At 43.3% G+C, this 15,790-nt stretch overlaps 2 protein-coding genes across 3 annotated transcripts in view; one reads left to right on the top strand and one right to left on the bottom strand.

Moving 5' to 3' along the window:
• Positions 1-15,790, top strand: part of cmss1 (cms1 ribosomal small subunit homolog) — a 341,858-nt gene that overhangs the window by 41,639 nt on the left and 284,429 nt on the right. The gene's annotated exons all lie outside the window — the stretch shown is intronic.
• il1rapl1a (interleukin 1 receptor accessory protein-like 1a) overlaps positions 1-15,790 on the bottom strand; it is a 203,079-nt gene that overhangs the window by 91,081 nt on the left and 96,208 nt on the right. For both annotated transcript variants that reach the window (XM_074658820.1, XM_074658821.1), the window contains exons 4-5: positions 14,675-14,861; positions 13,195-13,348 (exon numbers count right to left, since the gene is read on the bottom strand). In XM_074658820.1, coding sequence (XP_074514921.1) covers positions 13,195-13,348; positions 14,675-14,861 — 341 coding nt within the window. The remainder of the gene's footprint in view (positions 1-13,194; positions 13,349-14,674; positions 14,862-15,790) is intronic.

The raw sequence follows: 15,790 nt of genomic DNA, 5'->3' as shown, positions 1-15,790 counted from the left end.
TACTGCGTACCAAACACATTTTCTATCATCCCCGGGACAATGGGACGCCGTTGATCTCGAGCCCTGACGGTACCTACAGCAGCTGCAGTACTGTGGAAAAATACGATCATGTTTTCAGAAGTATCGGTTCTCGTGACATCCCTACTTTACATCCCTATGTAATCGTGTGTCTCGCTCGGTGAAGTTTTGTTTTGAAATGTCGCGTCGCATCCACATTGTCAAAATCAGCTAAATATTCAGCCATGACGTGGAAAATCTTTTAGATAACACTATGCTACGTGTTCTGTACTCTAACACAACAAACTCAGACAACATCTGTGTCCCGTGGCAACCCTCTCTCCAACTCTCACTCACGTTTCCACCTTTGTCGGCAACTAGTCACATGACACAATAACAATTACCCTGCAGCCCATTTAGCATTTCTGCCTTTCCGTAGCCTTCTGGCTCAATACTGGACCAATTTTTAAAAAAAATGGGAAATTGGGTGCAGGTTAAAAAATACCAAGGTTACCCTTTAATCATCATCTCATCCATTTTTTTGATGCACCTCCTGCTTCAGAGAAACCAGCTCTTCTTTGGCTGAGAGAGGCGATGAGACTTAACACCTGTGTGTCCAAAGTGGCAACTGGCTTTAGGGAGGAACAGGTGGAACAGAAACATTGCCATTCATTTGCAGTTATCACAACTGGGCAGGCGTGCATGGGTGGATGTGTACATACGGTCCACACTCAGGTGTGCACGTACAGCAGATGCACAAAGTCGTGCACGAAAAAACAAACATGCCCACATACTCTCACACACTCATATGCGGGCATAGGCACAAGCACAGACAGCAGACTGTAGTCGCACACACACATACACACACACACAGTGAAAGCAAACTGTAGATGCTGACACCGGCTTCCTGGACAGCCTCTCTTAATGTGCAGGGATGCCAGAGGAGGAGAGAAAGAGCGAGCAAGAGAAGCAGCAATGCTGCTGTAAAGACATCATTTCCATTGTGTACCAGGGAAAGTGGTGGCAACACAAAATGGTAATGACAGTTAAGGCGTTTAGTCACGGACTCACTGGAAGGAATTGGAAAAAAAGCGCCCTCATTTTGACACAACTGACAGTCCAAAATAACTATGACGTAGAAGGACACTGTATACCTCAAAAGAGAGTGGGCACAGATACATGTGTGCAAACATGCATTTACAGTGCCTATGCACTCACACATAGGGACACGCTAATGTTCGTGGGAGGGCTCTTTTACACCAGACAGTCTCACAGAGATCTCTTTGTGTCTCCACCCCGAGGCTGAGAGGCTTTGACTGCACACTATATGTATGATTTAGAGTATTGAGTGACAAGGAGAGGGCGAGGGTTGCGTCAACCTTATGAATGATGAACTCCAGGGGGAAAAAGAGCTAGAGGTGAGGGCGTACAGAGAGACAGAGACGCGCAGACAAAGTGCAAGTAAGAGACGGATGATGTCAGACGTTTGAACCTCACGTGTGGTTTAATTTGGTTTGTAACATGTTGACAGGAAAAACTCCTCTCTGAAAACAGAATCCTTTCAAATCCCGACTTCTCCACACTCTCTTGCGTATGCAAATAAGCATACGGATGCTAACACACGCACTTAGCGTAACCCTTCATTAATTTGGATTTTCAGGGCTTTGCCAAATACTGCGTCCATTGTTGCTCTCGTGGCTGAGATCAAATGTGTGACAATCTCTCTATTTCCTGTCACCGTCCCCTTGCGGTTGTTAATGGTCACCTTCTTATCTTTTAATTGGACGCAGGGTTTTCTAGAGTGCTCTTTTCTTAAGGACACTGTATAATGAGAGGGTTATTTAGGGCCCCCTAATTGACCTTCAGCCTTTTTCGTATCCTGTCATGAGAACCACACTGTTGATGGCAGTGTTCGGAGCAAAACTTTATTCTGTTGAGACAGCAACTACGGACCTAAAGTTAGGTGGGCGCTGCCTGTTGGAGTGGAGGAGAGGAGAGGAGAGGAGAGGGAGAAGTGAGTCAGGATGTAAAGGGCCAATTACCACTGGACTGTTGGCAAGGAGAACAGGGATTGCAGGGAGATCAGAGAAACAAAGGCCATAACATGATCAGTGTCAACATGGTCAACATAGTATTGTAACTTAATTAGTGAACTCATAATAGGGAGGAAGACAGGCAGAGAACGAGGGGAGGAAAAAGCACTAATGTAAGTACAAGGTGTTACAGTATAATGTGTTGTAAGCAACAAGCTCACCCACAAAACTTCCCTGCTAGTCGTTCAAATTAAACCGCACGGCAAGGAGGCCATTAGTGCAACCGGAGCCACTGCTGTGTTTTATGAGACTGTAGGAACAGCTCTAACCTTGCTCCGAGGTAACAAAATTGCACAGTAATTCACATGTAGGTTTCAAACTTCACGTACGTCATCATCCCAGTTCAAAGGACGGAGCAGGACACAAAACAGAAGCAGATTTACAGCTTTACAGTAGCTGCTTGAACATGTTAAGGTTGCATATAGAGAGGGAGAGAGAGAGAAAGCCTATTCCTCTCCAGAGACGGAGGATCGAAAGCAAAATGCTGCACTAATACGGGTGATTTACGTCAGGAGGAGAATGCACGACAACCGAGCTTTTGTTTTTCTGTTCACCGCGGTGGATGTGCTGCTGCACCAGCGAGCGGCGAGCTTACACCTGCAGTGTTTCAGCAGGCTTACAAGGGCTGCACACTCATGAAAATGATTGTCAAGGCAACTTAACATTAAAGGGGGCCTGGTAATATTTGATACTGTAGATTCCCAGAGTTCCATACATTTTAAGCAGCAAAAGGCTTTGATGCTCATGGAGGATGCAGAGAGGCTGAGATTCTGTTTTTTCACATGTAAAAATGATCTGTTCCCTTGCTCTCACCAAAGTTATTTAGTTTTTGGTGACCTATTTTTGTGAAGATCTGTTGTATAATAAAGAAAAGCATGCTTTTTGAAACAGTGTGTAACATTTACAGGGATCTATTGGCAGAAATGGAAGATAATACTAATAAGTATGTTTTCTTTAGTGTATAATCACCTGGAAATGAGAATCGTTGTGTTTTCATTACCTTAGAATGAGCACTTCATACTGTATCTACATACAGAGCGGGTCCTCTTCACGGAGCTGCCATGTTTCTACAGTAGCCCAGAGCGGACAAACCAAACACTGGCTCTAGATAGGAACATTTAGGTTGTCACGTTTTCGCGTCGGCCTACATGCTTGGCACACAGGAGAAGTTTCCGTTGGTTGCACTGCACCTTTAATAAAAGTAATATGGCTCATAATTGGGCAAAATAAAGAAATACTAAAAGAAATATTAGGGGGCTATTATGCTGCAGATTTTTTCTATATAATTTCACTTGAAACTGTTAGGTTAATTTTGCACTAATTAAATAAGAAAAGACTCCGTACTTTTCCTTTGTCAAGTACTTTAAATCACACAGGAGTATACAAAAATAAGCTTTACCATGTGGTTATTTCACATAGACTATATTTTTATTGAATTACCAGAAAAAAAAAGCTATTAAATATGAAGTCACTTAAATCGGGATCGGAGATTTTAGCCATATCGCCTAGCCCTACTCAATGTCAGAAGAAAGGACATACATAGCAGTAATCTGACTGGGAGAGAAAGCATCATATTTTGAAATATTATATACAGAAGGCTACTTTAGTGATATGCTGATGTGTGAATAGAATTGCAGGCCTGCATCAATAATAACTTTTAGGCTTTTGACTTGGTCAGTGGTACTAAGGGACAGATCTGCTGCCTCTAAGCCTTTGCACCCAACACTTATTAATTAATTTTTAATTTAATTTGAATTAATTAGAATTGTTTGTTTAACAGCTGGATGTTTTGTGACATACAGAGATTGAGGTCCTCCAAGCAGCCTAAGCAGTCCGAAGTGCTCATGTTATCAGGAGATAGTGAAATGTAGAGTTGTGTGTCATCCACATAGCTCTGATAAATAATGTCAAGTACTTATTTAGCAGCTAAATATCTCATCCCAACTGTTTATTGTAACAGGTTACTGAAAGGAGACTGAAATTCCCTGGCTTCTAAAATAAAAGCATAAAAGTATGTTTTTTTCCAGATGTGCGCTGCCAGCCACTGAAAAACACTTTAATTATTGACCTAGACTTCAAAAGGCTTCAAAAGACAGCATTATAATTTTAATTCCACCACTCCTGCTCTGGTCCCAGCCCTATACGCTTAGATAATGATAATAACTAGAGACTGAGGGGGTGTGTGTACGTGGGTGGAGCGGGGGTAGGTCAGGCAAGATTAATTGTGGGGGATGTAAATTTCATTCGTCACACGCAGATTGATGTCAATTTTAATTGAATTAAAACAATGTGAACCCTGGCCTGCTTAGAATCTAGGACAGCTGGTGAATAGTGATGAAGTGAGTTGGAGGACTCTTGAGAGGAGGGCGAGGAGGAGGGGAGAGGTGAGGGGTGAGGAAGACAGACAGAGAGGGAGAGAGATTAGTAATTGACGAGAGTGATAGTTGACCTTAAACTAATGAGCCATTCTGCTCCACCCTACACTGGTAATAGTATCGCTTCATGAGTAACTTAGCTGCTCAGTAAGGGCGGTAAAAGTGCGCGGACTTACACGTCCCATATAATACCAGACTCTCTGTTGCAATGGCATGACAGACAAGTCATATCTCACACATAGAAAGTGCTTTCACAGTGTGTGCACCAGCACCCTCATGGGTGTGATTGATGTATGTGTGTGTACACAGGTGCATACATGTGTGTAGGTGGAGTCAGGAAAAGTCAACTGCTGGAGTAACACTTATCTCAGGTGTGATTTTATCATCTTCTCCCCGAGGACATGATGTAGCCGAGGCGGAGTGTTTAGCGCGGCCACGACAGGCATTCACGCAAGACTTGAGCATATATACAGAGATGGAGAAGGTTTCACTCGAGAGCGAACCCATCTCATTTTGTCACCCCCACACCTCTTATCTCGCCCCGCTCGTTCCTCTTCTCCCCCACCGCTCTCTAGGATGATATCGGTGCTAATCGCTGCCTCTCTCCATCCATCTATCCACCTTCAGCGTGATAGACGGGGAAGGAGAACAGACGGAGGAGGTGGTGGATGCCACAGTGTCTCTCATGGCTGCTTCGGTCTCCTTTCCTGCTGGCTCCGACATTGTGAGATTACGCCCAGCTGGCCGGGTAAAAAGTCAAGCTAACGCCATACTAAATAAATAAATCACGAAGACACACGCACAAAGTCCTGCTTGCACGCGTGTGCACACGGGCAGTAACGTTTTATAAGGCTATGAAGTGTTCATGCTTCTGAAGGTGACCCCATAGCAGTTAAGGAACCTTTTACTGCGATGAGACGATGTCCTGGATCACCTCCCCACACCTCAGCTCCTCATTACACACACACACTTTCTCTAAGACACACACAAACACACACCACATACACACACACACACACACACACACACACACACAAAACACATACATGTTGTCGTATCTAAAATGTGAGATCCAGTCCAGAGAGGCAAGGACAACCAGGTTACTGTGAATCCTGATGGATGGACCTTAAATGTGAGATGTGAAATCCAGCCTCAGATACCGTGAACAGGGACACCGCATGCAACAGTCCCATATTTTATTCCAACACGTATATATTTATTCACTGTACATAAAGCGTGTTTCCCGATCGTCGCCACCTCTCACCGTGAATAAACTACAATGTAAGTTAGATGATTTCCTCTCCTCCCCTCGATTTCCTCTTGCCCTTCTGCACCTCCAATTCACTGTGCCAAATGGTACATTTACATTGGTCATAACCTCAATCACAGTGCTCGCAGCGCTATGCCGAATGTGCAGACAGACATTTCTACAGTGGAAGGGGATGCAGACAGGTATAATGGGAGCAATAGATAGAAACCAGCGCCCGAGGCATCCGTCAAACCAAACGACTCCATTACAGTAAGTCCGACAGAGGCAAACGGTAATGCTCACTGTGATAAACACTGGGATAATAGTCTGTTTATAGTCCCGGACACACTGTTTCTGCTGGGAAACACTAGCGAGGAATACAGATACCGGAAGATACAGGAGCAGCAACCTCTCTATCTTTCTCATTCCTTCTATCTATTCTCCTCTCTCCTCTCCTTCGCCGTTATCAGTCACTTTCACTCCCTTGTTCTCTTTATCCTTTTCGCCCGCTCTCTCTGTATAATATTTTGCTTCCTACAGAACGCAGAGGGAAGCCGCATACATCAGCTGAACGGGGGTTTTATCTGGTGTTATACTATTGTAGCATTACCATCGCAGTGCTGGAATGAGGCCTGGGAGAACCATAAAAATTTAATAGAAATGATTCAGATGTACTGCTAAAAAACAGACGTATCGCACCAGACCCTCATGGTTATGCATATATAACCTGAAGAACACCGGCACACACAGGACATGGAGTGGTCCGTAACTGTACATGCATGTATCAATTAATCATAGACGGGTCGGTTCTGCCGAGGCGTCGCTTCTCGTGTCTCAGATAATAGAAAGGGGTAAACACAGGAGTAGAATAATCTGACCGCGCTCCATATTCCTCAGAGGAAAGCGGGAAAACAGCGAACCTGCCGCAGCTATGAATCAATTATAAGAGTACACAAAAAGGCACTCTCTTTTACAGATGGGAGGTTGAGGTGAAGGTCTACAGAGGGGGGAGAGAGAAAACAAAATCTTTCCATCTGTTGATAATGGTGTTTTTTGTATTCTCAATACGCACAGGCTGTACCTCTGCTGCTCAGCGTGAGATAAGAACATTTAAATGCAGTCTGACATAAAGTGGAGAGGACATAAAATGAGGCAAGGGGGTCGCTGTTTCTTTTTACATTTCTATTAACCCGAGGAGCGTCGGGGCTTGATTAAGGGGCTTCTGGATCAGCCCGATGTGGGTGAGCCTATGTTTATGCCCATAGTTAACCTCTATTACAAGACTGACCTCAGTTCAGATAGCAGCTCCACTCCTGCTTCTAATGGAGGCTGTTACGTAGCGCAGCAGGGTCAGAACAGTATAGACACACACACACACACGCACACACACACAGACAATCTACAGCCTCAAAGCAAAAGGCCAGTGTCTATTGCGTTATATATTTAAGATCAGTTAAACTTAATGACCTCCTTCATCCTCTTGGCCTATCAAATAAACGACAACATTAGCGCTCGGAGCTCGGGCGTAGTTTGGCCTTTTATGCTCGCCGTCCAGGCAATGTCGGTTTTAACAGGATGTGATAAAACGTGGATAATCTCACGCCCACTTGAGGGGATGATGGTGTAGGTTTATTAAAGGAAATGAGCCTATGGTTAGAGGGAGATAATCTAATTCTACCAGGATAACTACAGCTTTAAAGAGGAGGTACCCCACTGGTATGGTAATAAGGCAAAATGCTTCTTGATAATGTAGAGCAAGCCATATTTTTCTTACAGCAGAAGCAGCATAGTTGATGAAACAGAACGGGTGACTAAGACAGGCACCTATTGTGATGCTGTAAAAGCATGTTTTCTAGTAAATATGGGATCTGGGGTCGGTCACATTCACAAGGGAACGCTGAGGCTTCATTTTGGAAAATGTGCTTCATGTAAATTACTTCATGTACTGCGAGAAGAGAAACAATTGTGGGATCCTCATATCAACCTGCTGCACCCTGGGTGGCAGGTAAAATTACTTCCTCTATTTTGATGCCTTATTGACGTTTCATTATGGGGAACATGCGTCAAGGTACCTCAGTGGCTCTACATGGGTGTGCAAGCACATACTGCATGTGTGTGCATGCAAGCATTGCGCAAAGGAATGCAAGAAACGATGGTTGGTTTAATAAGAACAGGAAGAACAAAGAACAATGGAGAAAAAGGTTCAGGGACAGAAAGAGTAAAATTACTTATTCCTTTCTTTTTCTCGCTCTCTGACTCACTCTTGTTCACAGGGTTGATTTAACCCCAAACGCTTGCCAGTTATATATTTTCTATTGTTCTGGCTTCTACTGTTCAGCCGGCTTTATTGGATATTCACCTCACATTGCCTACAGGCAACATGGAGGGCTCATATATGGAAAGAAAATGTTTCTCACTTTACCTCTTTCTCCTTCTCTCCCTCTTTCCTCCTCCTCCTCCTCGCTGTGTCATTAATGTGAACTGTGTATATTTATAACCCAATAAAGTTTTATATGACCGCCGTCATTATAGAACATTGAGGTCATGCTGACAGGCTAACAAGTACACAAGGATAAAGCCAAAGTACATACAGCATACAGCCAACATGGGATTCATGCGCCAGACATACAAACTGTTATAGCACACAATCGCCCACGTTAAATACATTAACACGTTTTCACAACAACAATGTTAATATGCCAGACGTTTCAGCAGCATAAACATAAACGAAAACAAACAAGAAAAACGGCGTGGATTAGGAGGAAAATGTGTTTTTCCTCTCTGTGAATTGGGCGAATTGACCCTTTAAACTGTGGTACAGGACCCAAAACTGGTTAAGAACTAAATGGACCTACTACTGGTAGCCCCTCACACTGAATATAGTATAAAAAGAAAACAAGGCAGAGATCTTGGCGCTATTATTGATTCAGATCTCCCTTTTTACAGCCATATCAAGTCGATAACAGTCAGCCTATTATCACCTTGAAAATATAGCGAGACTTCGAGGATACGTGTCTAAACAGTATCTAGAAAAACTAATTCATGCCTTCATCTCAAGTAGGTTAGACTACTGTAAGACTATTGGCAGCTTCAGCTCTTTCAGAATGCCGCTGCTAGAGTTCTCACAAATACTAAGAGAGCTGAACACATCACACTAATTCCAGCCGATTAGACTGTTATCAGGCCATTAAATAGGCGTTATCAGTCGCTATAAGCTCCATAGATGTGGATCAATAGGGGCCTACTACACCCAGTAGTAGGTTTTATCATCTATTCACATGGTAGATCACCGGAAAAAAAGGTACATGACAGCAACCTCTGATAACAGTCGAATCGGGTACAAATTCTCAGGTCTCTGCACTGGCTACCAGTCAGTTATAGAATTGAATTGAGGTTACTGCTGGTTGTGTATAAATCATTTAATGGCTTACGACCTAAACACATTTCTGACTTACTTCTTCACTATGAACCCTCCAGGCCTCTTACAGTAATGGTACGTTTCCACAGGGGCGTTTTTTATTGCGAGGGGAAGCGCGGCTTCCCAGCATTCGACGCTTGGTGGGCTGTCACTAGACACAAAGCTCTCCCCCCACCTGATTGGATGAACACTTTCCCTCCGTGGGCTGCTGCTCCCAGCTTTCAAACCGGAAACAATATGGAGGCTCGTTTGGAAACTTTCTTCTCTTATTTCACGAAAAATAGTTCACCGAAATGTATTTCTGAAAACATTTGAGGCGATAAATAAGCCATGCAGTTACTGAATCTGTCTTTATTTTGGATCAACAACACTAAGTTTGAAAGTTTCAAGAGGCGGCGAGTCGCGTCGGACGCCCGTGATTTGGTGAGGTAGCCGTCACGCACTTGTAGGGGTAGGCGCCGTGGCCCACGTCAGTGACAAAATGCACTCACTCAATTTCACCATTATTTTGAATGAAAAGCAGAAAAGGGGGACGATATCACAGTACTGTGCAATTTATGGCAAAGCAGGATGGTTTGCGCACTTTCAAGTTCATCAAGATTATTATTTTTGCCGAGGGGCCTCCCAGCGTGAAAAGACGTAGGATATGATGCTTCAAATTTCTGGTTCAGCAAACACTATACAGGACAAACTGGGAAATTTGCATGTAAATTAATTTAATTTAATTTCTATGGGTACTGCTGCTACTCCAAGTTAAAATCCAGCAACACTAATGTGCCAATGATTGAAGTCCTTGGATGATGACAGTATTTTCACAGCTGGAAGGCAGAACTTGCACTGTACTGTGATGTTGTTCCTCTTTTCTGCTTTACATACAAAATCATTGTTAATATGTCAGCATTTTTCTTTTTTCTCGTCTTTATTTGCATATTTGAGAAATGAAGTAATCCAAAAGTAATGGAAAGTTACCTTACTTTAATATTTCGATACTTGGATTAGGTTACTGACTACATTCTTTAACAGGTAAGTACTAATAGTATCAGAACACTATGTTTGATTTGCACTGAAATTGAAATCTTTTATTTTGGCCTTTTTCCATCTTTTATTATTACTTTTAATATTATATATTAAACATTTTATTTGTATCCGTTTATTTTATACTCTTTTTATTATTCTTTATGTAAAAATAAGTTTTTATAGATAAGTTATTTCTCTTACCTTTCTTTTTTAAAACTTCATTATGTAAAGCACCTGGAGCGTGTTTGAAATGTGCTATATAAATTAACGTGCCTCGCCTTATGTTGCCCATGCATATCGCAAAGAATTTCTAATTTAGGTACTTTACGGGGAATCGTGGACACACTGAGTGCTCTACTGTGATTGTAATGGTGACAAAATGAAATCTATTGCATCTTCCTCCTCATATCTGCCTCATATTTATTGAGCCCATCAATCACGACAGCAGCCAATTTGGAAGCCACACCTCCAGGATCACATTTTAGTCTCATCCAATAGTGCACACGGTGCTGATGTTGAGGTGTGTATCTTCCTGTTTGCTAGATAGTAGATAACATGTGTATCCAACGCTGCTATCGCCCTCATATCACACAAGAGCAACGACCCGCCACACAAATAAACACCACACAAGATACTCATCAAAAGCTAACACTACTTCTGTGTAGACTAACATGGTACATATTGTACCAAGACACTCGGAGGCGAATTCACAAAGAATGGATTGCGGCCGCAACTTCCCTCCTTTCATTGTGCCCATATTCGCCTCTGCACTGCAGAGCACACATATGCGGGTGGGTGAAATAATACATCTTTAATGAGGAAAATATCAATTACATTTTGTTATTTTAAGAGTTTTTGAGACATTTGAGAACTTTTTTGAGTTTATTAAATACCTGCAGCGATCCCACCGCAGCAGAAACGTGTGAATAAGTGTGTCTCCTCCTCATTAAGAGAGACGCTGTGCGCATTTACGCATGAGGCACAGCAGCGTAACTTCATTGATTATTTAAATCTCTTTTTTTTCTCATGTATTATCAAAAATGACATGTTGGGGAGTTTTATTCATTTATTTTTCATGACAAAACTGTCATTGCATCCTATCACTGCAATGCCCAAAATAAATAAGTTTGAGCAAACACCCCTTATAAATGTGCTTCAGTTACCACCAACACTCTGAACTCTCTATAGCCACATGCAGCTGCATGTGGCTATAGAGTGCTCCAGGGATGACGTATTTTTGTTGGCCAACCAGGAAGTTACAAAGTTCACAAATGAACACCACTTTTAGTGTAAATGCAATCGGCAGAAGTAAAAAGCTAACGTTAGGCTAAAAACTAACGATTATACACGACGAGGCTGTAAAGGCGGACGAGTTGGCGTGATGACGTTTACTAGTCTCATTTAGCCACTTGTTAGCAACTGCCTTATTTAAGACATATAAAGGTTTCCAAATGTTATGTCGTAGGACAAAACGTTAAAATCTCTTCAGCTTGTGTTAACCACAGACCTTATTTTAGGCATGCAACTAAAAACCCATTCAAAAAACCCATTGATTTCCAGACGAGGGAACCAGAAGTGGTAAAATGCTAACTCATTTCTGGGTTTTAGGACTCGTTCCTGTAGCACTCGATTAGCGCTGATCTTTGTGGATTGGACTGTTTTTGCAATGAGGCTTCTTGGCATAGAAAGGGGCATATTTAGCGCTAAATGTATATGCATATTACCTAATTTAAAGACGTGCAAATATCACAGGTGCACCAAGACGCTATTTGCTTGGCAGTTAAGGGTACATGAAACGCACCCTTTGTGGGCGCCTCCGTGAGTTTAGCGGCCGCAAAAGCCGCACAATCCTTTTGTGAATTCGCCCCTCAGTGAGTTGATCAATCCTCTAATAGAGCTTTACTACATTCAAACACAAACGCCGTAGCAGCTTGGGCAAAATTGTTTTCCAATTGTTTTGGTTTAGATATAAAACCACACACATCACCACACACCCAACATGATGCAACGACCAGGCAACCAGGGCTTTTTGAGCTTACCACCTTTAATCCCTTAATCTTAATTATTACATCTACAATACACACCGTCCTGAGCAAACTGATGCAATGGAGGCACGTAGGAGTTTTTTATGAAAATGTAGACTTCTATAACCTTCTTTTCATATTGTTGATTGCCATATAATTACTACAAATTGGAGGTCAGGCAAAGCTAATTTCTTTTAATACAGCATCAATGAGCACAACCACAATTTTAGGCTTTAATTTGTATGCTGTGATGCTACCGGGCACACAATAATAGGTAGCATCAAACAGATGTACACACAAGAATACAATGGGTGGGGCTATAGCTAGACTGGTTTGAGAGAAAGAAAAGGAGAGGGGTAAAAAAAAAACAACAACCTGGATTTGACCTTTTCATCAACCTTAATCAGAGCGGTTGACCTGGCAGTGCCAAGAGCACCCGATCCTCGTGTCTCACCCTGCAGTACACTCACACTGAGGGAGAAGGAATGAATGCATTTTATTTGTCATTTGCTCACCTCGCAGCTGTGCAAGAGAGAGAGAGAGAGAGAGAGAGAGAGAGAGAGAGAGAGAGAGAGAGAGAGAGAGAGAGAGAGAGAGAGAGAGAGAGAGAGAGAGAGAGAGAGATGGATAGAAACAGAAAGAGCAGAGTAAGAGAGTACTGTAAATCTCCTGACCTTGGTCCTGGCTCTTTAGCTCTCTGTGTGAGGGGGTTTAGCCTATAGCCTTAAATATTTCAACACCGCTTGGTTGGCTGGGAAGTGCTGAGTTAGAAGAAGGGATAGAGGCCAGGCCATAGCATTCAACCTCCCCCAGCAATTAACACAGCAGCAGGACATCGCTGCGGTACTCAGGTGTGTGTGTGTGTGTGTGTGTGTGTGTTTCAATCCATTCCTTTTCTTCAAACGCCTGCTACTTTATTGATTCCCCCAACATTAACAGTAGAGTTTGTAAAACAGAGGCTTTCACACATACAAAAACACACTTTCATCTTTATGTTTTTTTGCTTCTCCTGAAGACTTACCAGTGACTGTGAGTTCTGTCGTCCTCCTGACCACAAAGCCGCCGAACTGGACTTCACAGGTGTAATTCCCAATGTCATCTTCCTTTACTTCCTGGATAGACAGAATGTCTCTCTTCTGGATGATGCTGGAACGCCACTGCTTTGGACGGCACTCCTGTACATTGGAGAGAAGGACAGACGGGTCAAACTTCTACCCAAAGCTTCTACTATTGAAGAAGTGGAATACAAAATGACGGGCATGTAGACAGACGGGAAGGTGTGTGCTGCACACGGTGAGGAACTAAATATTCTGGCCAAGCCTGACATTATAAAATTGAAGACCTTCCCCTCTGCTTCATAATGAATTAGATCTATAAGATTTCAAGTGGTCTGAGCTGGACACAAAAGCTTTTGAACGTCACTGAGCGTTAGGAAAGTGGATGAAGTGGTGGGGTCGCATAAAAAACTCCATACAGTAAAAACGACAAAGCTTAGCCATTATCCTCTTTATCTGATTAAGATTTATTGCACTGAACTAAATATTCTCCATTCAATCCTCCAGCAGAGCCACAGAGGACGGAGAATGTTATTTACACGAGTCTCTGCTGGCAACGTAAGTGTGTTTGTGCTGAGCATGTGTGAATATATGTGTGTGTGTGTGCAGGCACAATAAGTGTCTCCATGACACGATCCCCTCTGCAGCCCCTCGGTGCTCTGGCAGGGACAACGGTGGCTCGGCGGATTCTATTCCACCATTGCTCCCGGCAACCTTCGAATTCAATCACAGTGGCTCTGCAGTGGTCCAAATAACTCCGGGTTCCAGGACTCCCAGTCATTACCCAGGTCGTAATTGAATTCTGGAAAAACCTAGAGGTCGAGCCCGGCCAGCTAATCTACTGCTGATCTGCCTGTGATTAGTCTGGCCTGAGCCCTTCACCGGGATGCACTTTGTTGTCCGCAGGCCGTACCTGACCTGGGAAAAAAAGCGAGATCCCAGGTGAGAACGGTGCTGAATAAAGATCACAGAATGGGAGATTTTGGAGGACATCCACTCATACCGCAGGGCAGAGAGTGACATCGCAGAAAATTTCTTCTCATACAAGTTTTGTGTTCATCACGGAAGCTGTCTCGGTGGCTGCCCTCTGCTCAGTCCTTGTTCTCTTTAGATGATGCAATTCATCGCGATCATTTACATCCATACGTAATCTGCCTAAGTGATCTGGATTCACGTTTCCACCGAGGCTTTTAAACATAAACAGCCAAGAAATTAGATGAAAAAAACAAACCAATGAACCATTCAAGAATATTTCTCGGTTGTATAAACACAAAGACAGATGCCGTCCTTATTACTTTTCCCCAGCACACAACAAATAACAGTATTCAACACACAGACACACACAAAAAAAAACATAAATGAACCTTGAGGAAAGTATACAAATGATACACAAACCACACGGCAGCAGAGATCAATACAGACATGCTCATCAGAGAGCCAGCCCACCTTGAACCAGGTGATGTCCGGCTCTTTGCCAGCTTCGACATAGTCATCTATGTCGGCACAGAGGATGTCTTTATTCTTGCTGAGCTCAGCCTTCTCAGCTCGCCTCATGTTGGAGTTGTAGCACAGGTTGGTGTCATTCTCCGCCACAGTCAGAGACATGGACACCTTCATGCAGTACGTGGAGTTCCTGTGGGCAGAGAACCACGGTAAAAAGAGATTAAGATTCACCTTTACTTGTCATGCAGCTACATTAACGGCACTGATGTAGAAAAATAGGACGAGCATTGATACTACTACACACACTCAAACAAGTGGAATTTTATGTTTACTCCCTTGGATACCCTTTAAGATATTTTTATCCTTCTCCATCCCTCCTCTGGCTCCCTCCCCTCTCCCCCACGTTTGTGGGGTTAGCAATAACGACGTGTTCAGCAGCTTTACCGAGTCAATGACTCACACTCACGACCACTATTGGATTTATGGGGGGAGTCAGCTAGGACCTGGGAATGCTAATCAGAGAAGAGACAAACGCTGAGAGGGGCTCACGACATGAAGGGAGAGAAAGCTGCTTGGTCATCACAAGGAGTTAGTCCTTGCTGGCCCCCCCAACCCCCGTCTCCCAGCAACCATCAACACGCTTCACCTCTAATACACACAAGCTGGCAAAGGAGAAGGGTGTCTCTCTCTCTCTCTCTTACGGTGTTGTTATTGTCATCATAATCATCATTACCTCAACCCCCATCACCACTGACACAATGACATCCCACTGCACCCACCGCCCAAGAAATGACCGTGAGAAGGTGTTCCCTACGAAACGTCTACATGGCCAAAAGTATGAGGACACCTTCGATGCCATAACAGAATCCACTCATTCGGCCGCCCGGTCGCCAGGAAAAATTTTGGCACAGGTATGTTGAATATCTATGTTTTGGCATTCTCTCAGAGCAAGGGACGTAGTATATCGAGCGACCGTTATTGAAAGTTACGTGGTATAATAACGAGTATTAACAATCGAGGAAGTCCCCTGAGGGCGAGTGGGAGTGGTGGTGGATGGGTAAAAAAAAACACAGGACTTTCACCCAGGAGGCCGCTGTTCTTGTCCTGTGTGAAAACAAA

Source organism: Sebastes fasciatus, chromosome 14, assembly GCF_043250625.1.
Source record: "Sebastes fasciatus isolate fSebFas1 chromosome 14, fSebFas1.pri, whole genome shotgun sequence".
Taxonomy (NCBI): Eukaryota; Metazoa; Chordata; class Actinopteri; order Perciformes; family Sebastidae; genus Sebastes; species Sebastes fasciatus.
The sequence above is the reverse complement of the archived record's forward strand: the minus strand, read 5'-3'. Positions and strand labels throughout refer to the sequence as shown.